This window comes from Falco biarmicus, chromosome 13 (assembly GCF_023638135.1).
Source record: "Falco biarmicus isolate bFalBia1 chromosome 13, bFalBia1.pri, whole genome shotgun sequence".
NCBI classification, from domain to species: domain Eukaryota; kingdom Metazoa; phylum Chordata; class Aves; order Falconiformes; family Falconidae; genus Falco; species Falco biarmicus.
The window spans coordinates 29,306,956-29,328,034 of NC_079300.1; the positions used below are offsets into that span (position 1 = coordinate 29,306,956).

Below are 21,079 nucleotides of genomic sequence, written 5' to 3' on the forward strand. Positions count from 1 at the left end.
CACTGGACACAGGGCTCTGGGGGTGGCTTCACCAGGGCTGAGCAGAGGGGAAGAACCTCCTCCCTATGCCTGCAGGCACCGCTCCTCATGCAGCCCAGCACGCCAGTGGCCATGATGATGGAAGGTCACCTCTCGCATGTCCATCCTCTCCTGCAGGCAGGAGGCCTGTGTGACAGCTCAGTCTTTACTGAGGGATTTTGTGTCCCTCAGGGTGTTGGCTCTTCATCCCACCTTTCCTGCCCTGTGTGGGGATCGCCCAAGTGCCAGGTTTGTCTGGGTTTTTTGGGCAAGGCTGTCCCACAATCACAGGCCTCTGCATGTGCAACTGTCCCGCAGGTCAGAGCCAATCTCCCTGTTATATCCTGTCATGTCCCTTCTTTCCAAGCTCCCTGTGCATCCTCCAAGTGCCCATCGTCCTCATCAGAGCACTCCACGGTGGGTGATACACACTGTTCCACCCTTCAGCTGTGCCGTCCCCATTGCCACCTGTTCCGACCACCCAAAGCAGGGCAGCCTTCCCAGCACAACGGCCTTGCAAAGGAGCAATTAATCCTCATGAAGGATCTTTCTAGATGCCAGGCTCAGCTGTCAGTTACAGTGTGGGCGTGTTTCTTCCCAGACCTGGGCAGGCATCTCAGCCACCCAAGGACCCTGCTTCACCTCTCTGCTGCGGGCCAGCCAAGCCAAAGGGATCACCAGCTTTGTAGCCACACAACACCTGCGCACAGCAACCTCCGCAGGAATAATTAGAAAAATTAGCAAAGCTCCATCACAGGCTGTGCAAGGCAGCCCCCAGGCCAGGCATGCTGGAGCCCAGGATGCAAGCTAAGGATGCAGCACTGCTGCTGCCCAGCGATGGCCAGTGCCATGCCCTCTGCTTGTTCCCAGGGCACAGTTACACTCTGTCCAGGTAGGGATCCAGTTTTCCAGGTGGAGCAGGTCCCTCTGCTTCCCTGGCTCAGCAGGAGGGCAGAACCTGTCATGAGTGGGGTCCTGGCAATGGGAACGTGCTTGCAGAGGTCCCCCATTGCTCAATGGTTTTGGAGACGCAACCCCTTAGTGCTGGGAGCAGACCAATGGAAGTGCTTAGGTAGCCCCAAAGGGATTATATTGGTCCCAGTCCCCAGGGCAGGATGGGACCTGGAGCCCATCGCAGCCTGGTATGGGTAAAGGCAGCTCTGACAGCTGCCCCCATACATTGCTTGTTCTTAAACAAAGCTCCCACAGGACACCCCATTTCTTTGGTTGGCAGGGGCACCACAGCCCCTCCAAGCCAGCATACCCAGTAAGGCACAGGGCACAACCAGGATCTTTATCAACATTTTCACTTCTCTTTACAGGGCTCCATGCCTTGTTTCCCATGTGCACAGGGCAGTTTGTGCAAGGAGCTCCATTGTGCAAAACACAGGACATTGGGGATTTCTTTAAAGCATCATCTCCCAGCCACACACAGATGCTGTCACCGCCTCCCACAGGTCCTGACTGGCAGCCCCAGGATGCAGCCCCTGCCCAGCCAGTGCAACAGACTGGGACAGAAGATAAGGAGAGCACCCATGAGAGCCTGGCAACCCAACCTTACTCTTTCAGCCCTCGTGCCAGTGCTGCAGCCTAGTTCACACTAACAGGAGCCCAGGTTACAAACCAGGTACTTACTCAGCATTGGCAGTCATTGTCTTTGCTCCTACCACCTGAAGCTGAGTATCTTCTGGTAGCTGCCAGAGACAGCCTAGATGAAACATCACCTGCAAGTCTTGCATCTCTCACCATCCTGGTAAAAGCCAGCCAGATTCTGGCAGCCAGCACACAGCTCAGGTGGCAGCAGCAAGGTTTCACAGCTGGTTTAGTTTCAAAAATTCTGCTTCAGCAGCTTGTGTCCAAGGGCCATAAGCCCAGCAAGGCAACTTGAGCATTTTGTGCAAGCCCACAGAAATGCCACCAACTGCAGCCCAGAACAGGTCACCTGACCTGGCAGAATGCAATAGCCAGCTTTTCTTAGACAAAACTATCAAGGTAGATTTATTGCTTGCATGTAAGGCTCCTTCATACTGTAAAGGCAATTTTGATCAAGTATAGGACTGCAACGAGAGAAGTCAGCTCCCATCCTCCTTACCCCACTCCCGGGTCCCTTACACAGGTTTTAGTCTGTGCCCAGCACTGCCAGGGGCCCCCAGGACACCCCACTTAGACATGGGCTCTCAGGGGTGCTACAGGACACAGGCCAAGCTCTTGCAGAAGGACCCAGCTTCTTAGAAAGCAGCATTACTCCCAACACCCAGATTTTCCTGATAACTGAACATCTCCATGAACAGACCCCTCCTTTCAAGCATAGCACAAGTTCAAGGCAGTCTTGGTTCTACCTCCATCAGAGCCTGACGAGCCAGGGCCACATGACAGTGACAACTCCATCAGCCATCACTGCCAAACCGTATCTGGTATGGAAGCAAAATTAAACTCTTACAGATAGGACAGTAATCAAATCAATTTAATATATAGTCAACATATTGTAAATGCATCTGAACCCTACGCTATTGCTATCAGCCATGGCCATCAAGCCCAGGGGACCACCCTTCTAGAAAGGCACAGAGAGGTAGGAGAGTTGGGTCATTTCCCTAGATTAGTTGCAAGTGAGAATGTGCACATGGGACCTTCTTCTGGAGGCCAGAGATAACCAGAAACTTGTGCTTTTTGAAAGGAATGCTAATGTGCTGGGACAAGTACAGGCACTTGGAGTAACAGCCAAGGCCTCCTGCTGACCAGTAAGGCAAGAAACTCTTGCTGGCTTTTACCTATACTAAAATAATCAAAAAAAAGAGAAAAAGAAAAACAGGGGACAAAAAAGCCTGGCTGTGTGTGTGAAGGGTATTTGGTGAGGCAGGAGCAAGAGAGATGGATTAGGTTGCTTTTGCCCTTGGCCAGGGACAAGGGCTATTTGCATTGGACTCTTACCACCCCAGGGGTGAGTGAGAAGAAATGTGTCATCCTCCAGTAATGGCGCCACATTTTCCTGCACCAGAGCAAGAGCAAAGTTCTGGAGCAAACAGCACCTGGAGCAGGGACAGTGGTGTCACCATACATTTGGCTCATCTGCTGTGGCAGCTGAAGTGGAAAGTGGCACCGCGGTCATCTCCTTGTGGCAGGGGAAGCAGAGTCCTGTGGCTCTGTGGGAAGGCACCATTCACTGGGGTGGGCAGGTCTGGAGTTGTTAATTCTCAAATTTTGCGTAAGGGTTCTCTTCCTTGAAGAGGCCTAGAAGAGAAGAGAGATTCATTCAGACAGCAGCTGCCATACCAGTCATGGCCAGCAAGAAAGCTAATTCTTGCTAACAACTCTGTCATTTGTGCTTCATCCAGCCTCCTGTCCCACAGCCCTTCCAAAAGACCTGCTACCACTTGAGCTGCACATGCCATCAGCACCATTGCACTCTCCTCTGCACAAGAGGAGAGATTCATTAAGAAGCTCAACCTGATGGCAAACTCCTCTCTCAGGCAGTCATATAAAGTCCAGGTAAAGCAGCATAACTGATCTTTCTGAGCAGCCCTTCTGCATGCTGATTCTGTTGGACTGGACTTGGAAACAGAGACCCCAGACCCAAATTAAAACTGCTCCCCTGTTGCTAAACCCACAGGCTGGGAGAGAGCAAGGCAGGGTATGGGGCTGACTTGTAGGACTGTGACAAGCCCCTGTGCCACTCTGTTGGCTGCTTTCCAGCCCCAGCCCAACACTTTAGAGGTGGAACAGACAGAAAGGATGAGATTGCAAACTCTGAGGTCACACTGCAGCAAGACAGAGCCCCGTTGTGGAAAGACAGCCCTGGAGCACAGCTCTTCCACTTCCATGAGCAGGTACCTCCCCCACCAACAGCTCCTTTAGGCACAGCTTTGCCTGCTCTTCCTCCCTCAAGAGAAGCCAGCCCAGCCAGAGGCCCCTGGATCTCCTGCCCAACACGGAGCAGCAGCAGGCAACAGCTGCAGGCACAGAAGAGTCTCCAGCTTTCCCTACAGTCCCCCACAAAGCCAGAGACCACCACACTCAGCGTGTAGGAGCCTGACTGCTCCCTGCTCCGTGGCCACCCTGGGAGAGCCCCCAGCAGCCCCATCGGGCAGGCAGAAGAGACCTCTCCACCAGTTCCATGCAACTGGCTGCTCCCTGCTTCCTACCAGGCTGCTGTCCCCAACCTGCTCTGGGGCAGTGGGACTCACCCGAGGGACAGTCCAGCCCCAGGAGGGAGGCTGTGCATCCCAGCAGCAGGGGATTGAGCCACCTCCCCAGGATCTGCTGCTGGCTCAGACGACTGGCTCTGCAGTCAGGTGGTGCCTGCTCTGTGCTTCTGCAGCCGTCAGCCCCCTGCTCCCACCTGGCCCCCTGCCCTGGGCTGCTGGCTCCCCAGCCACTCGCTGACCGGGGCTGCTGGAGGGCTGTGCCTGAAGGGCAGCAGCATTACAGCTGCTGCCACATCTACCAGCCTTTGCTTCTCCCCTCCAGTCAAGCCCCAGCAGCTTCTCCCACGTGGTGAGTTCAGAGGACCCAGGTTCCAGGGAGCATTAAACACTCCCTCTTTCCTGCCCAAGAGGAGCAGCAGTAGTGTGGGTTAACACACCATGACCCAAGCATCTCTACACTTGCTGCCAGAGGGCAAGAGAGCAATTCACTGAGATTAAGGAAGCGGAGACTGCTTTCTCTTTGCTGGCCAGGTCTCCTTTGCAGCTGCAACCACAGCAGGGAACACAGTTACTGAGGCTGCTCCATCTCAAGCTCAGTTTGAATTGCTCATCTCAGCACTGTACCGTATTTTCTTCGGATTTCATCGTGCCGTGATTTCATCTCTGCTCTCCTGCAAGAAGCAAACACAAAAACCACCAGCCAGTGACTGGCAATACAAAATCAAGCCAGAGGAGCTACAGCTCCTTCCTTCTTCCCAACCTAAGGAGCTCTAGGCTGCCAGGTTTGCTCAGTGCCCCTGCCACCCACCTTCCAACTTCCTAAAGGCACTGGGGACCACCAGAGCCCATGCACATCAGCAGTCCTCAAGGAGTCAGATACACAACACTGTTATGGTGGTGCACCCACAATTTGTCCCAGAAAGACACTGCTCATGAGGTTCACGTTTGAGCTAGGGCTGAAGCAGCCACTGGCTGCGTGCATTGAGCCCTGTGTGCCTCTAGGCATCATGTTTGATGATACAGACAGGAGCCAAATTGTTCTGCAGCCTGAAGCAGTGTGGCTTGCTCACAGGGGAGCGAGGGCTGGGGGGCAAGCTCACCTCTCCTCCTGCCGCACCCGCCTCTTCTCCCGCTCCCTGGCCGCTCTCTCATCATCCTTGTCTGGCCTGACAGACAGAAAAGCCCATTAGTGACACTTACCACTCAGGTCTGCAACAGCACATGGTTGCATCAAAGCTACTCCGAGAAAACAGGGTACCCCTCCGATACTTGCTTTTTGCTCTTTTTCTTACAACAGCAGCAGCAGCAGACCCCCAACATGATAAGGATTGTTCCTCCCACCACAGACATCGCAATGATCAGGGCTTCAAAGTTCACTAAAGGATGTGACAAAACAAATTTAGCACATAAACACACGGCTGTCTGGATTTACAGTTTTTACAAGCATAAGCTACTGTCACCAGCAGCTTCAGTCACTGGGCTGGAGACATGCGTAACCACCTCAGAAAGCAAGATGGACATCATTATCTATAGGTACACCAAGCACTAGCACCAGCACGTACACACCGAGCAGATATAGCTGCTTAACTACAGCACTTATTTACTGGCTACGAAGACATGCAAGAACAAATGCACTGAGGTCAGACCCCTCTGGCAGAAACAGAAGCAAAGTTGTCTTAATCACTAATCCAGGTGAACAGTAACCCATCAAGGGGAAAAAACCCTGCAGGCTGCAGTGCTGAGAAGCAACCTCTGACAAAGAAGCTGCAGCTGGCACTGGAGCTGCTGCCCACAGGAGCTGGCCTCAGAAGTCATCCAAGATGAAACGACAGTGGACTGGAGGCACTTATGGGCGTCTGGAGCTCTTGGACAACAAGCAGAGCAAGACAAGATCTGTTGTGATTTATCAGCTCAGGGCCAGCAGCGTGGCTGAAGCAGCTGAAGGTGGAGGGCTGCTTCATGCACACCACCACCACATCTCCCCAGGGCTTGGGGGATCTGCTCGCCCATGCACAGCGCAAAACCTGCCAGGATGTGGTGGTGAAGCAGCAGCCTTGAGCCCTGGCCCCAGGGATGCAGTCATCCTACTCAGCTTCTGTAGTGACAGCAGTAGAGACACTGGCCAAAATGGACATATCTAGACATCACCTGAAATCTTTTGCCACAAAGAGGAATTTCTTCCAAGTATGATTCAGACTGTTCAGCGACTTGGGCCTCTAGAAGTATTTGTTTACAAGCCGCTTCGCGAACAGCGGCCAAGTTGCAGAAATCCTAGAGCACCCAAGCCTGCTCAGAGCACTTCCAACCCCCACTTCTCCATGCATCTCAGACCGTAAGCCCAGTGGAAAACCTAAGCACCACACATCGTGTATCTCAGGATATTTCAGAAGATGCCTGCCTGTCCCCTTGCTGCAGGGACTCAGCTGCAGCAATCTTACTGGGGTGCTCCAGGCTGAGCTGACTCCACCACTGAACTTGCTTTCAAAGCCTTCTGCTCCCAGTGGAGAGCTTCATTGCTGCCACCTGCGCCCCCGACTCTCAAATCATACTGCATCCCTACCCAGGTTACTGTGGCATGCACCATGCAAGGAATGTGGTTCCAACTGCAGACCACTGCCATGGCCTAGAAGGTCACCAGTGAGCCCAGAACTCAGCAAGCCACCAGCCTGCAGACGCTTGTGTTTGTCCCCACAGGTGGGCTCGTGCAGCCTCTCCAGCAGCCACCCTGCAGCAGGGAGGTCAGCAAGTCTATGTTCCCAGTAAGGCTTTGAAAAAGTCTGAATTTGAGACCTGACGGTCCATGGCACTGTCTTGCTTCAGAGCAACATGAAGCTTTTGTGAGTCCACCGCAGCACAGCCAGCAGTCACACAGGGGACAGCCCAAAAGCCAAAGACTAGGAGTCAGCCCAGTGGGGGTAGCTCAGAAGGGAGTTTCTCCACTAGCACATGTCTGTACTGGTGCCTCTGAAACCCTGGCTTTCAGGGTGAGCCTGGGGGCTCAGATCACCCCTTCCCGGACAGGGGTCTGTGGCAGAGCACCGGGCACTCCTCCACCTGATGATAATGTCACACACACTAAAAACACAGACTTGTTTAAGAGCTAATCCCCCACAGGACTAATCTCCTCTGAAGCGAGTTTTGCAAGCAAAGGAATGTGTTCTTCTGTAATTAAAGTTTTTGTGAAGCTGCTCACAGAAAAACTTGTATTTCAAGGTCTTGCACAAGTTTCAGAAAAGCACACTGTGGTGCTCACAAAGAGCAGATTCTTCCTCCACAAGGTATCACAGCAGCTTTAACTGTCCTGTGGGTAGAGAAGAGAGCCCTGCCTCAAGCACAATAGGTGACATAGGACCACAATTCAACTCCAAGCCCCCCACCAAGGGGATAGGTGAGATAAACCAGCTTGCTTCCTAGCTGCCCCAGCCCCTAGAAGCTGGGTCCTGTCCGAGCAGGAGCATGCACCAAGCTTGGTCTAAACAGACGCTAATTTCTCCAGAAACACACCAGAAAACAGAGCACCAAGGAGTAAAGTCAGCCAACAGTCAGTGTCAGCCAGAAAACGCTCCCAGAGGTGACCCGGCTGCAGGCAAGCCAGCTGCAGCACAGCTTGCACAGGGCTAGTTTCGGAAGAGGGCATTTCTCAGGCGGGTGAGAGCTGAGCAGGACTGTGGGATGCTCAGCACTAGAAGCCCATGCAGCCCCCTAGGTAAGTCACCTCACTTCTGATTCCAAGAGGCCCCGTGAATTTTGAGAGCCCGCCTGGGTCCACAGCTGCACTGCTAAACACGAAAAGCCAGAAGCAGTGCAAGGAGCGACGCACGGGGCGCAGCAGATCCTGGTGAGCACGCTTTGAGCGCCGGGAAGGGCTGCGCAGGCAGCTACCCACAGAGCACCTTCGGCTCTTGTGCCTAGGTGCTAGCCATGTCGGAAGCCTTCCTTCACACCAAAACATGAAGAACATATTTAGAGTCGCTAAAGCCCCACTGGTCCTTCTTGCCAGAAGGCAGGAAACTGCTCACACTCTGCTTTCTCACCCACGCTTCAGGAAGTTTACAGAGCCCTGATTGACTTCAGCCTGTCAGTGCTACACCAGCAGCGAGAAAGGGAGGGAAGGGAAACCTCCCGTTACCACTAGTGCAAGCAGCAGCCCGTGCCATTTAGCAGCAAGCGCTAAAGGCAGCCATCACTCGAGCATCATCCACTTACCCCAGCAGACTCCCCAGTGCGCAGAGCGGAGCTCACAGAGGTCAGCTGGGGGGAGGACTCTTCGGACGGGGTACTCCACACACCTCCCACTACTGGCACACCATAGGCACTGGAACACAGGAACCAGGCAGCATAGCTTTACTGGTGCATGGCTGTGCTGCCAGTTAGCCATGCTCTGCTTTGTTAGCCACAGTGACAGGGCCGCTGACACCTGCTCACGAGAGCCAGGCACCACCCCTCAGCAACAGGTAACAGTTGTGTTCAGTCAGCACAGGCTGCATCAGGCTTGCCCGCACCTGGGGAGAGGAGTGCACATTTCTAGAGCAAGTGAAAGTGCTGAGCGCCCTTCTCCTGGCTTGCATGATGGTAGTAATAACCAAATCCTTTGTGTTTATTCCACGCAGCATTTTGGGGACAATAAGAAAGCCTTTGAAACAAGCCACTCGGAGCTGATGAGCAGGAGAGGTTTGTGTGTGCCTTCACCAGTCTCTCCTAGCCAGACTACCTGCAGCAGCTCTGCACCCTCCTTTCCTGGTGGCTCCAACCCCCAACACCAGTGTTTGGCTGTGTTTGGTCAAACTGGTTCTGGCTACATCAGCTGCAAGATCTGACTCAAGTTCAAGTTTGCTGATATCAGAGATAAGGTCATCGGTAGTTGGCAGCACACAGGTACATGTCCTGCATCCACCATCTACCCACTGCCACAACACCCACACACTGGTGGGGAGGCAGTTTGACCAGCCAGTCCAGCCCACTCTGCTCCTTCTACATGCACCTCCCCTGACAGCGTCTCCCACCCGTGAGGAGGGGCTCAGCAATTCCATTACTCACCTCAAAAAGCACACAACAAAACCCCAGGGTTTCCAGCAACCTCTTCCCAGAGCACTGAGTCATGGCTGGCTGCTCACCAGCATGGGCCGGTGGCATTTGCAGCATGCTCAGGATAAGGGCAGGGGAGCAGCCCCTCTTCCAGGAGGGAAACTGCTCCCTAACAGCCCTGCAAAGCCCACGCTACATTTTCAGGCATCATGAGAGGTTGGGAGTTATACTGCTGATACTTACGGTGACATTTTTCAGACACTCTTCACAGCTCCTGTTTGTATACTGGTGACAATCTACAGGAAAGAAAAAAAAAAAAAAGACATCTCAGTACTTTGAGGACTTCTCAGTGGTTTAAAACTTGAGGTTCCTCGGAGCCTGCTGCCTTGCGGGCTGCAGGAGGCAATCGCTCCCCTCTGACCAGCAGCAATGCAGCATAATGGTGCTGCAAGAGCTGCCAGCTTCAAGACACACTCCGTGTCACAGTGGGAGGCCTAAATGCAAATGGAAGTCATCTGCCTTGCCCATGCTGACCCAAAGCCCTGAGCTGTTGAGTTCTTTTCCCTGGGTCTTATTTTCCCTAAAAGCCTGAGCATCTGCTGTGGCCAGCAGGCAGCAGGACAGCTGGGGTCAGTCCAGAGGGACCCTCCAAGGATAACAGGCACTGGGTAGGCAGAACAGTCCCATAGCACTGGATGACAGAGCAGCCTAAGCAAACAAGCCCCAGACAAGGAAGTTACCACAAGGAAAAGCAGAAGCAGAGAAGCACGAGGGGTGGGGGGGGTGGACAGGCACAGCTACAGTCCCCACAGCAGCGTGTACCCTCCTGCTGCACATGAGGGGCCATACACTGCCCCAGCCAATTCATCCAAACCCTCCTTCAGCAGGAAACGCTCTAGCTGATGGAAGTGGCACCACAGCCAAAATCTGCACCCTTGTTCAGGACCTGTTCCCGAGCCCATCTGGCAGAGAAAGACCCCTGCTCTATAGGCAGGGGTGGCTCTCTGCACCAGTGCTACCACAGACGACAGCATCCCCAGGGGAAGCAGGTAGCTGGGAACAGGGAACAGATCAGGTCCGAACAAGGGACCAGGTGGCCCCGTCCAGATGCCTTCCTGGGCTTGCCTGCAGCTGCCAGCAGTACTAGCTCTTCAGGAAAGTCTTCCTATAGGATACTCACCTGCTATTTCACCGGTATGCTCCCCTAGATCCTCAGGGATGGTGGTTTTTGAGTCCTTGAGGATCAGCCATTTAAACCGCACCCCTGCCCACAGGGTCTAAGCATCAGCCTGTCTTGACTGTGGTTTAAAAAAACCAACCAAACAAAACACCACAAACCAATTTGCTTGACTACTCAGTAACTGGTGGAAGAAGGATCACTGCTTCACAGTACCTTAATCAGGAAAAAAATCCATCCCAGAGGTGCTTGTTTTCAATACGAGCAGCAAAGCTGCATTTTCTCTCTCCAGCTGGCAGGAACCCTCAGCTGTGACCCACTGTCAACAGTCACATGCTCTGTGCAGCCCTCCAAACAACTGGGCGATTTATTAACATAGCTCAGATAAGGGTGTTTACACACTGCCCAGAGAGGCCAAGACTGCAGATTTCAAACACTCTAGGAATCCGAGTCTTCCCCATTTCTCCAGTGGAGGCTGAAAAAGCATCACAGCGCCTGTGCTGCTCCCAAAGCCATGTGCTTACCAGGAGTCCTGAAACTGCCCTCTCACATCACGGGAGGCCATCGACAGGCAGAAGGGGAGCCTGTGGTTTTAACTGGGCTTGCTACTTGATGCTTTCCTCCGGGTGTCCTCTCTCCTGGCACCCCTGGCTGGCATTCACTCTCTGAGCTGTTAGGTCAAAGCCACACTCTCACAGCTGTATGGGATGGGGCAATTTCCAGGACCTTGCAGCCCTCCAGGACTGGGGTTTTATCCAAACGCCCAATCTCAGTGGACCAACCCACTCACACAGGATGGCACGGGAAGCATTGCAGTCCTTTGGGGCAGAGGTGGAAGAGCAGCTCTTGGGGTGGTAGAAGCCTCCCAGATGATACTTTTGCCACTTGGCAACAGAAGTGAAGCCAATGGCTTGGGGTGGAAGGAAGACAGCAAAGCACGTGCTGGTCCTCACCCTCCCCCCAAGCAGAGCTGCCGTGCAGCCATCAGAGGGCTGGTCACCACGTCAAGAGCTGCTCGCCCAGCGGGGCAGGCGGGCTCCCCGGGACACCCCGAAGGGGACGGTCCCCACCCTGTACTAGAGCTTCTGCTCTACCTGGCACGGCCCTCGCGGAGCTGTGCTGCACCCTCCGTCCAGCAAGGGGGCACAGCCGCCCCCCACCCTCCCCCATGGCACCCGGGGCTCACCCAGCCCTGAGGCGGGACCCCCTCCCAAGGGCCGCTGGTGCCAGGGCAGGCGCCCAGCCCCCCCCCCCGCCCCCCCCCCGAGCCATTAGCATCACCGCACGCAGTCACATCGCAGCGGCCGCCGGGCATGTGGCGAGCACAAGTTCTGCTGCAGCCGCACACCTGAACGCTGGGGATCCGCACCGCGCAGGATCGCGCCCTGCGGGGCTCCGGGCAGGGACGGGACCTGCCCTCCCGGCTCCCACGGCCCGTCCCCGTCCCGAGTGGGCGGCCACGTCGGAGCAGGAGCGCAGCGCACAGGCCGGCAGCCGGCGCCCCCCGCCCCGCAGCAGCGGGCTCCGGGGTAACGGCACGGCCGTGACCGCCGCGCGGGGAGCGCCCGGTGCCGGTGCCGCTGCCCCTGCCCCACACCCGCGGCCCCGGGGGCAGCTCCCCGCGGGGCTCGGATCCCCGCTCCCGGGGGGGCCTGGGCGGCGAGGGCAGCCCACCCTTACCTCCTGCCATGTCCTGCGCGGCGGCGGGCAGCAGGGCCAGGGCCAGGGCCAAGGTCAGCGCCGGGGCAGCGCAGAGGCGGAGCGCCAGGGCCATGGCGGAGCCGGGCGGGGTGGCCGCCGCCGCTGCCTATGTAGGGCCGAGCGCGGGGGCGGGCCGGGGGCGGCCCCTCCGGGGGCCGCACGGAGCGGGAGCCGCCGCCCGCCCGGCTTTACCCCCGCAAAGCGGGCGGAGAGCCCCCCGGGGCGGCCGGAGCACGCCGGGGCGGGGGAGCCGCCCCCCGCGCAGCCCCGGACCCGGCCGCAGGGGGGGGCCAGACCCCCGCGCAGGAGGAGCGGGCGGCTGCGGGGGCGGCTGCCCTCTCGCAAAGCGCCCCCGGGTTGTGTTGTGCCAGTCCGAACCGCGGAGCCTCCTCCCGCCCCGGTGCGGACCGACCCCCGAGGGTCCCCCGGGCCCCTTCCTGCACTGCTACGTCCGTCTTTATACCGTGAAAGTGCTTTAACTCTGTTGGTACATGTATTAGTTCACATGATGCAAGGTGATGAGATAGTGGAATTTTACTGGAGACTTTGGTATCGTTCGTGCTTAATTAAAACAACCGAAAGAGCGGCCCGGCCCTGGAACAAAGGGTTGTGCTGCTGGGAAGCTCAGGGCTGTCCATGAAGGAGAAACAGCTTTATCCCTGGGACAGCCACGCTAACGCCGCCCCCCAGCCCCTCTGGCACGTCTTTGAAACCCTCCCAGCATCATCCGGTGTCACAGGTCCCCACCGCCAGCAAGACCGACTGCAGGGACACTGGATCAACAGGCGAGTGGCAAGAATGCTGCAGAAACAGAGCGGCTTTGCAAAGTTCTGCTGCAATTAGCGATTGGTAGCGTGGGTGTTGGTGATTAGCCAAGCCGTGTTGTACCCGAACACTGGAAGGGTGTAAGAACCCCGTGTAAAACCACACTTGGGTGCCCTGGTTTGGCTGGGACACCTCATGCGTGTGAATAACCACTTACCCTTGTAGTTCTCTGCTTTGCATCCCAGCCTCTCGCCTCAGTCAGCACAGGCCAGGTGTAAGTTTCTGTGACTCGTGGTGCTGGGGTCTCTCTCCTGGTCAAAGCAAGAAGCCCACTGGCCTCAAGCCCACGTGTTCAACGTTCAAGATGTGAGAAGTTGCAGCACTACATACAGGGATTTTTGTATGCTGTAGGTCTAGAACATCGCTGAGTGCTTTTCTTTGTTGGAGCCAAAGAGCTCCATGTTCTTTGATTCATGCCCAGCGATCCAGACAAGATTCCCAAAAGGAATGAGTTTCCAGCTGTCACTGTGAGGACGGTTGTGACACTGCAGGTGTAGGGCTGCTCTGAGTTCTGGTTTTACCCCCGATCCCTTGGGAACAGAATAAGGGTATCACTACATGCATGTGGGCTTCTTGGCAGCAGCAGAGCAAAACTGCTGTTCCTACACCCATCTCAGCTTCCAATCCCGCGCCTAGGCCCCCACGGGTACCGCGAGGTGCTGTATCCGCACTGGCAGCTGCTTCCCTGCTCTGCAGTGATGGTGAAGCCAGCGTCCCTTGAAGCTGGGTGCGCATCGGGCTGCAGCACAAAGGCACACTCAGGCCAGGCTAATTGAGAGCAAGACCAAGATTTTTCCCCAGAGGGAGTCACGCCCTGACACCATCACCCCATACCTGTCACACTCCTGAAGCACACCGTGCTTGCCTTGAGGTGTGGCAGCAGCAGGCAGCCTGGCACAGGCAGCGGGGCAGGAAGACAGGAGCTACCCCCACACCAGCACCACGACCAGGCGCACCCTTGGGATCCCGTGGAGGAACTAAGCACCACACGGATGTTTTTCTGTAGGAAAGCTGGCTGAGTTGTTCATGGTTGACTGATTTCAGCCATGTGGCAGGTGTGGGGAAGCACGAAGGACCCCATGGGTGGGAGGCAGGAGGCTGTGCCAGAGCTGAGTGTGGGTGCCAGGGGCGGAGCTCTGGGTTGGCAAATAACTGACTCCTCAGCGTGTAGGCATCTTGGGGAGAAGGAAGAAAATGTATTTTGGATTGCCCTAAAGTAAATTAAGAAGTCAACTAATATTTTTCAGCAAAATGGAAAGTGAAACTTAAGGAAAGTGATCCCATGGCTTGAGCAGGCAGCATCGCTGGCCACCCCTGGCACCGCCACCTTCATCATGGAGCTCATCATCTGCTCAGAAAGATTCACTCCCCCTGTTGTGTTCCTGGTGTCCTTGAGAGCCAGATGGGCTGGCCGCTGGTGACAGAGCTCCCGTGGACTGGGAGAGTAAATAGCTGATAGCATTAGGTTGGCCGAACCATGGGATGTATGGGCTGAGCTGTGGGAGGTGCGTGATGTGGAGGAGGGAGCGAATGGGCCTCTCTTGATTTTGCCACTGCAGGCGAGCGCGCTGACACCAGCAGCCGCCTCTTGTAGGTGGTTCAGATTTTGGCAGCTCCTTGGGAGAAACACGGGGCTCTTTGCACGTAGCAAGGACTTGGGGGTTGCCAAAAAGACACGGAACCTGTGTGTTTGTTCCTCCAAAAGCAGCTGGTGCTTGAGGCTGGGCAGGCATGGGGATTGCTCCAGCATTAGCAGGCCCTGGGGGGGCTCTCCCTGAAGCCACCTCCTCAGCTGGAGGCAAATCTTTCACACTTGCTGAGCGATGCGCTGATGCCGAAGCCGCTGCCGGCCGGCTTGGGCAGCAGGAGGAAGTGCCTACTGAACCATTTCTGTCTGCAAAGTGCCTCATTCGTTTGTCCCGGGTTCATTCATGAAGCAACACTTGGGCTACGGAGCATTCAGGCGACATGGGCAGGGACCCAAAGCGAGTGGCCACGGGTGGGTACCCCAGGCGGTGAGAGCAGGCAGGGTGCCAACGGGCAAGCCGGGGGAGACGAAAATGCTGCTGTAACCCCGCCAGCCTTTCCGCTCCCTCTCCTTATTTGTCTCTGAAGGGTATTTTCAAACCCTTCAAGATGGCCTCAAGTGGTTTCCAAGGTGACGGTGCTAAAGTCATCACTGCCATGGAAACCCTTTCTTTGGCATAATATAAATATTTCCCTTGAAGGAGGCTGGATGAGTGGGCGATGTGCTATTTTCTAGCACTCCCTGGCTGCAACAGGACAATCTCCAGGAGCTGGGGAGGATAAAATTAGCTTGCCATGCCAGCCGGCAATAGAAGGAAGTGGTTGCCAGTGTTTCAGTGCAAAACCTGGGCTTGTTTGTGTCAACAGGCACCAAATGAAAAAGGTTGTAGGGAGAAAAAGGGAAAAAAGAGTGGGGGAAAAAAGTAAGGTAGAAAACAGCGGCATTTTCTTGTCCTTCTTCTAGGTTTTCCCTTTAGTCCCAACTCCACATCCCCTCCGGTCAGCGCGGGCAGACGGGGGTCCTGGAGCACCCTCTGTGCTGGGCCAAAGGCAGCTGAACCTGAGCCAGCCTCTCCCGGGGGCACGGGCATGGCCACGGTGCTTCATGCTGCTTTTAATTGCCTCCTTTCTGTCTCATCAACTCACCAACACCTTGAGCCTGGGGAGAGGTGCCTGCCTGCAGCCCTGAGCATTAGTGGTGGAGCAGGAACCCCCAGAACAGCCCCTGTGCTGCAGCGTCCCCTAAAGTGGGGCTGCCCACAAGGGTGGGGGCTCTGCCTGGAGCCCCAGCCCATCGAGCCCTCCAGCCCCGTGCCTGCCTGGGCTCCTCAGCACCTGGGCACATCTCCAGAGCGGGGCTGCCAGTGTGCCCGGTGCCCTCCACAGCAGGGATGCCCCAGCAGACCCCGGTCTCCCAGCACACAGCTGTCCCCGCTGCCACCCCGCTGCGCCAGTTCTTGTCAGCCACCAGCTAAGGGGGATTTCCAAGCTGCTGTAGGAGATCCCAGTGCAGCAGAGCCGGTGTTTTCCTAAAGAGAGACGGCTGCATTCATCACCGGGGTGGAGGTGCCAGCGGGGTGATGGGGGGCTGGGGATGAGGCACCCGCAGAGCTCGTCACTGCCCGAGCTGGCACGGCAGCATAAACACTGCCTGTCCCGAGCAGATGGCTCCTCTCACGGCCACACTCCAGGCAGATACCAAAGGGCTTTCCTAACAAATAAAACCCCACACTGAAGGCAGGGATGTTCCCAGGCCTGGAGCAGCGCTTGCCACTTTCCTGGAAGAAGGGGATGCTCTCACCTCACTGAACCACCCAGACTATTTTTAAATCGCCATAGCAACTAGAGGATGGGGAGACCGGGTGTGCCTCTGGCTGGGGGCGGATTCCCCCCTCCGTGCTCTCGTCTGCTCTTTGGCAGGGGCTGGGGATGAGTGCAGCGTGCCAGCAGGTGCAGCCCCCTCCAGCCAGCCAGGCTAGGGGACAGGGGCTTACCCTGTGACCCCCCCAGCACCAGCTCAGAAAGTGTCCCGGCAGGCAGAGAGCTACCCCAAGGCCCACTTGACCTCCCTACCCCAGGAGATGCAAGGGTGTCAGGAGGGCCGTGGCAGGGCAGCAGGGTCAGACCTCAGCACCTGCTTTCCTTTTTCTCCCTTTGGAAATAAAAACCCTAAACCCAGAGCAAACAATTAAAATGTTCCAGCTGCTGGCTCAGAGCAGCAATCCCAGATAAAACCCCAAGGATCTGCCGGCTAAATATAGTCTGAGCCCCATAAATTAAACAAAAGCTTTTCACTGGGCTCTCAGAAAGCTGGTTCCAGCAGCAGTTTTAGCTATGTAAGGTATAACTCTGGTGGTATTTGTTATAATTAGCCATACCTCCCCCATGTCACTGACCTCCCCAATGCCATTGTTTAGGAACATGAATTTTTCAGAGCCAAACTTCTACCTCCCAGCAGTTCCTCTACTGCAGAGGGACCACACCTCAGCCACTTTCCTGCCTTTTAGTAAGACTTTACAAACCCAGGATTTTTTCATTTGGACAACTGATTATTTGATACTTGCCTGTCTCAGGTGTCCCCTGTTTTCTAAGGCTACCCTCATTTAAGGCCCATCTCAAGCATCTGCTTGATTTTTATCCCTATTAGCTGTGAACCCTCTAATAAAATTACTGCTTGCAGTGCAAAGGTGTTGGAAAGCTCTTGTGGATACCGTGCAAGCCAATACACATGTAGGTGCTTGTCTCGCCTCAACATTAACAATATTTTATGATATTACATATATTGCAGTATATGTATATGATATTAGGTAGCCAATGACTTATGGCTTTCTGGAAGTTTTGTCCCCTAACCCTTTAAAGAAGGACACTGCTGCCTTGAGTACATGTGGTCAGCTCACAAGGAGGAGCGATGCTACTTGTGTTGCTGAGGATGAGTTTGCTCCATTTTTTCTCCAGTGCTTCCTCCCAGTGCTCTGTGTTGGGTATGAGGAGTGCATCCAGCACCTTCTTTCCCACCCTAGGTATTTAGGCTCTGTTGCTTTTTCTGTGGGCTTTCCCCTTATTGCAGTCAGAGCAGCTCCATCCTGAAGCTGAGGGCTGGCTCAGCCTGCATGTAGCGCTGCTGAAATCCCAGCCCCTTGCTCCATCCCAGTGCTGGGCTTTGATTTTGTTTCTGGATTTGCTAGTGGGTCTATGGCTGAGTAATCTCAGAAAGGTGTGAGCAGGGCTGGCAGCCCAGAAAATCCAAATTGCCTTTTCCAAATGAGAACACCACCTCCTCACGAGTTCTTCTAAGCCTCCCATCGCTCCTGGCTCCCGGCAGCAGACTGGCTTTGCCAAAACCACCCGGCAAAGTTGCTGAGCTACATGTAAGCAAGCCTCTGCAGGCGCCAGCCTTTCTCCGAGGCCACCCGCTTGTCTTGTCCCCCATCTTGTCATGCTCTGTCCCCCCTCCCCAGCTTTTTTGGTTCCCTGCAATGGTTTTTAGGCAGATAGCCCTTTCCTGGGCAGGGTGTGAGGAAGAGGAATCCAGAGCTGCCTCCCTGGTTCCTCCTCAGGGACTGGAAGGCAGGCCAGTGGCTCTGCACCTGCATCCCCTCCATCCCTCAGGAGCATCCCAGGGTGGGTGGGAGGAAAGGCGAGGTTCCCCCTCCTGTCACCTCCTTGGGTTTGTACCTCTGTAAACACACCTCCACCTGCCCCCTTGGCAGGGCACACCAACAAAAACAACAACCAGGCTATTTTAAGTGAACTCAGCCTCCCAAAAAAAAGTCAACTCCAAGGCTGTCATGGCTATATTTAGTTGGAACTTTTCTGTCCAGGATTCAGACTCTATTTGGAAACCATGTACCTTGGCATGCAGCCAAGCATTTTGGTTTTATACAATAATCCCTTAGCACATGGCAAATGTTTCCCATCTCCTGGTGGCTGCGGCACTGGCCCCAGTAGCCTGGCAGCGGAGGGTTTTAAGCTGAAACCGAGACAAGCTGGCTGGCTGTGGTTATGGATTCACATCTTAGACCCAGAAAGTCCTTTAATAGAAACATCTTCTTGATGTAGCTTTAAAAAATTCACAACATCCTGGGAGCATCAGAGCAGCCCCCTGCGCTGGCCCCCAGTGCCTGGTGGGTGTTTTAGGGGTGCAGACCTTGGGGCATCTCTACCAGCTGCTGACCTGGGGTGATGCCTGGGAATGGAGCAAGAGGAAGATGTGGGGCATGCCGAACCATGCCCTCGGGCCTCTCAGCTGTCAAGGTAAGAAACAGCTTCTGGCTTATTTTGCCCCTCTTTCCACTGAAAATGTCATAAAAATTCCCCTGTTTCACATGCCAGCAGTTCAGGGGGTGACACAACAATTGCCCAGAGCATGGTGTAGTTCCCAGTAACGTGATGGGGATTCAGTGCCAACAATTTTGCCCTGACAGTCTGCGGGTGTCTAAGTGATGCTCAGGGAAGCAGCAACCTCACATGCCCTGGTCCTGTCTCCTCTCCCATCCTCTCCTTTATTTTGGATGAAACAAGGCTTGTGGCAGCATCTCTCATGGAAACACAGAAAGTAACAGAAAGTAAAACTGCAGGTTTGAGTGTGCCACACACATCTCCCTGCTCGGTGGCAGCTGGGAGATAGAGGGAAGCAGGAGCGAACTGAGAAAAGGTGGATTTTAAAACGGCTATTTATACAGTCCTTCCAAATATTTTAGACTCGTGACATGCATGATGATGTATAACAAAAATATCTGCTTCAAAACTTTCCAAGTTAAATCCCACATCTTTATTTTAATTCAGGAGTTCAAGGGATTTAAGGAAGTGCTTACTTAAAGTGATCCTTCTTATCACCCACAGCAAGGAGCACTCCAGCCAGCCCTCGGGGACAATGGGGCGGGCTCTGGGGAGAGACCCTATAACCCAGCACCACAAGCCCAGGGAAGAGGAGCTACAGCAGGAACCCAGTCTGGACCAGTCGCAGGAATAATGTGAAGGACATCTGCAGGGATGTGCAGGATCAGCGCCCTTGAGGTGGTTTGATTCGGGGGGGACCCCTGTCCCCGTTGGTGGCCCCGTGAAACCTGCCACAGGAAGACTTGGTGTCCCCTGCAACCTGGTGCTCAAGACTGCTCAGCCTAACAGGGTTTCTAATGGGGCTAATTTAATCTTGCTCACAAGAGAGGCCAAAGCACCCAAGGGATCATTCAGGGCTCTGCAGGGCCCAGGAACTGCGGGTGGTGAGCCCCCCAGCCCCCAGCTGGGTGTGGGCAGGAGCAGAGGGATTCCTTGGGGGTGCCGGTGTCTCACACCAGTCCAGCCCTGCTGCTCTTCACCTTCCCCATGCTGTAAGTACCGCTGCAGCACGCCGAGGCTGGAGGGCTGGTAAGCAGAGCCAGGAGCAGAAGAAACAGCGGCAAATGAAGATCTGCCACCTCCTTCCAACCCGATGCAGCAGCAGCCTCCGCCGGCTTCCCCAGAAGCTCCACAGCCCCCAGGGCAGGGCTTGTCCTGGCAAAGCTCGGCTCGTGCTAGCATGCTGTGCTGGGACCACGTGCTCTGGTGCTGCAGCTCAAGGCACTCGTCTGCTGGCCCCTTCTCCTGCCTCGGGGGTGGCAGTGTGCGGGGTCCCCCATGAGCACGGCGCTGTTCGGATCTCCTCTCTGCCTGTGCCGTTTCCCCTGTTCTGGTGGGAGAAGCCTGGGAATGGGGCGCAGAGCCCATTCCTGCAACACCCAAGCGTCTGCCGGCACTGAGCCAAGAGTAGTTTAAACACCTGCTGGCATGTTTGCTGAAGTTCTGTGATTCATCGATAGCCGCTCAGTTCAGCTCTACCCTTTCATCATCCCCGAATGCGGCATTTCCCTAAATCACATGGGCTTTTTCTGTGCTATTACACACCTACGGGTCCAGCTGTTCCCTCCCAAACACTTTCTGTACAGTGCCATCTTGCTTTAAAAGTGCCCGCTGCCTGCATGACACATCGCCTTTAGGTGAGGCACAGGTTTGTCACAACGGGTTTGATTCCCACAGTCTCCCTGCAATCCCTCTTCCCAGAGGACAGGAGTTTCCACGCCGTGGTTGCCACCCCATGCATCTACCTGTGTCCCTTGTGGTGCAGCAAGGAAGGATGAGAAGATTTGGATAAAGGTCTGGTGGCTCCTTGTGGATGAAAGGCTGGTGGAAAACCTGGGCAGCCCAGCCAGCCCCCTGGTCAGGGATGCAGGATCCATGTGTGCACTCCCAGCGAGACGGGGCATCCATGGGAACCAGCTGCCCCACCAGAAGTGACCCACTGCTGGGTGGGTGTTTGCAGGCTGTGCAGGATCTGCACATCCCAGAACATGGAATGAGTTGCCCAGGAGCTCTGCTGTGCGGCAAGGATTTTTGCTGTTGTTCTGGTTTTTCTCAGTCTCAGACTGGGAAGTTTGAGCTCACAGTGCCAAATGCCACCCTGGCATGTTTATTAATGCTGATTGTAAAACCTTGGCAAAAGCATTCACCATCAGGTCTGCAGAAATCCTGCCGGATCCACTGCCTTCCAACCAGATGGGCCTTATTAAGAGATGTCACACAGCTAACAACATCTGACAGCTCTTGGATTCCCTTCCCTGCTCTGCTCCATGCACTCCAAGCAAGGCAGCAGCCTAAGCTGAGAGCTGAGGGGAGGCAGGAGCCCACT

The 21,079-nt window shown here is 55.3% G+C and overlaps 1 protein-coding gene across 1 annotated transcript; it reads right to left on the bottom strand.

Annotated features, from left to right (window-relative positions):
* Nucleotides 1–2,461: 2,461 nt before the first annotated feature.
* Nucleotides 2,462–12,326, bottom strand: PTTG1IP (PTTG1 interacting protein). Its single transcript, XM_056358914.1, has 7 exons — nt 12,043–12,326; nt 9,429–9,481; nt 8,367–8,475; nt 5,434–5,536; nt 5,261–5,326; nt 4,785–4,831; nt 2,462–3,246 (listed from the first exon to the last, which is right to left on the bottom strand). Exons 1-7 carry the CDS (start codon nt 12,134–12,136, stop codon nt 3,203–3,205), a joined length of 516 nt encoding a protein of 171 aa, XP_056214889.1. The 5' UTR covers nt 12,137–12,326; the 3' UTR covers nt 2,462–3,202.
* Between the last annotated feature and the right edge of the window lie 8,753 nt (nt 12,327–21,079).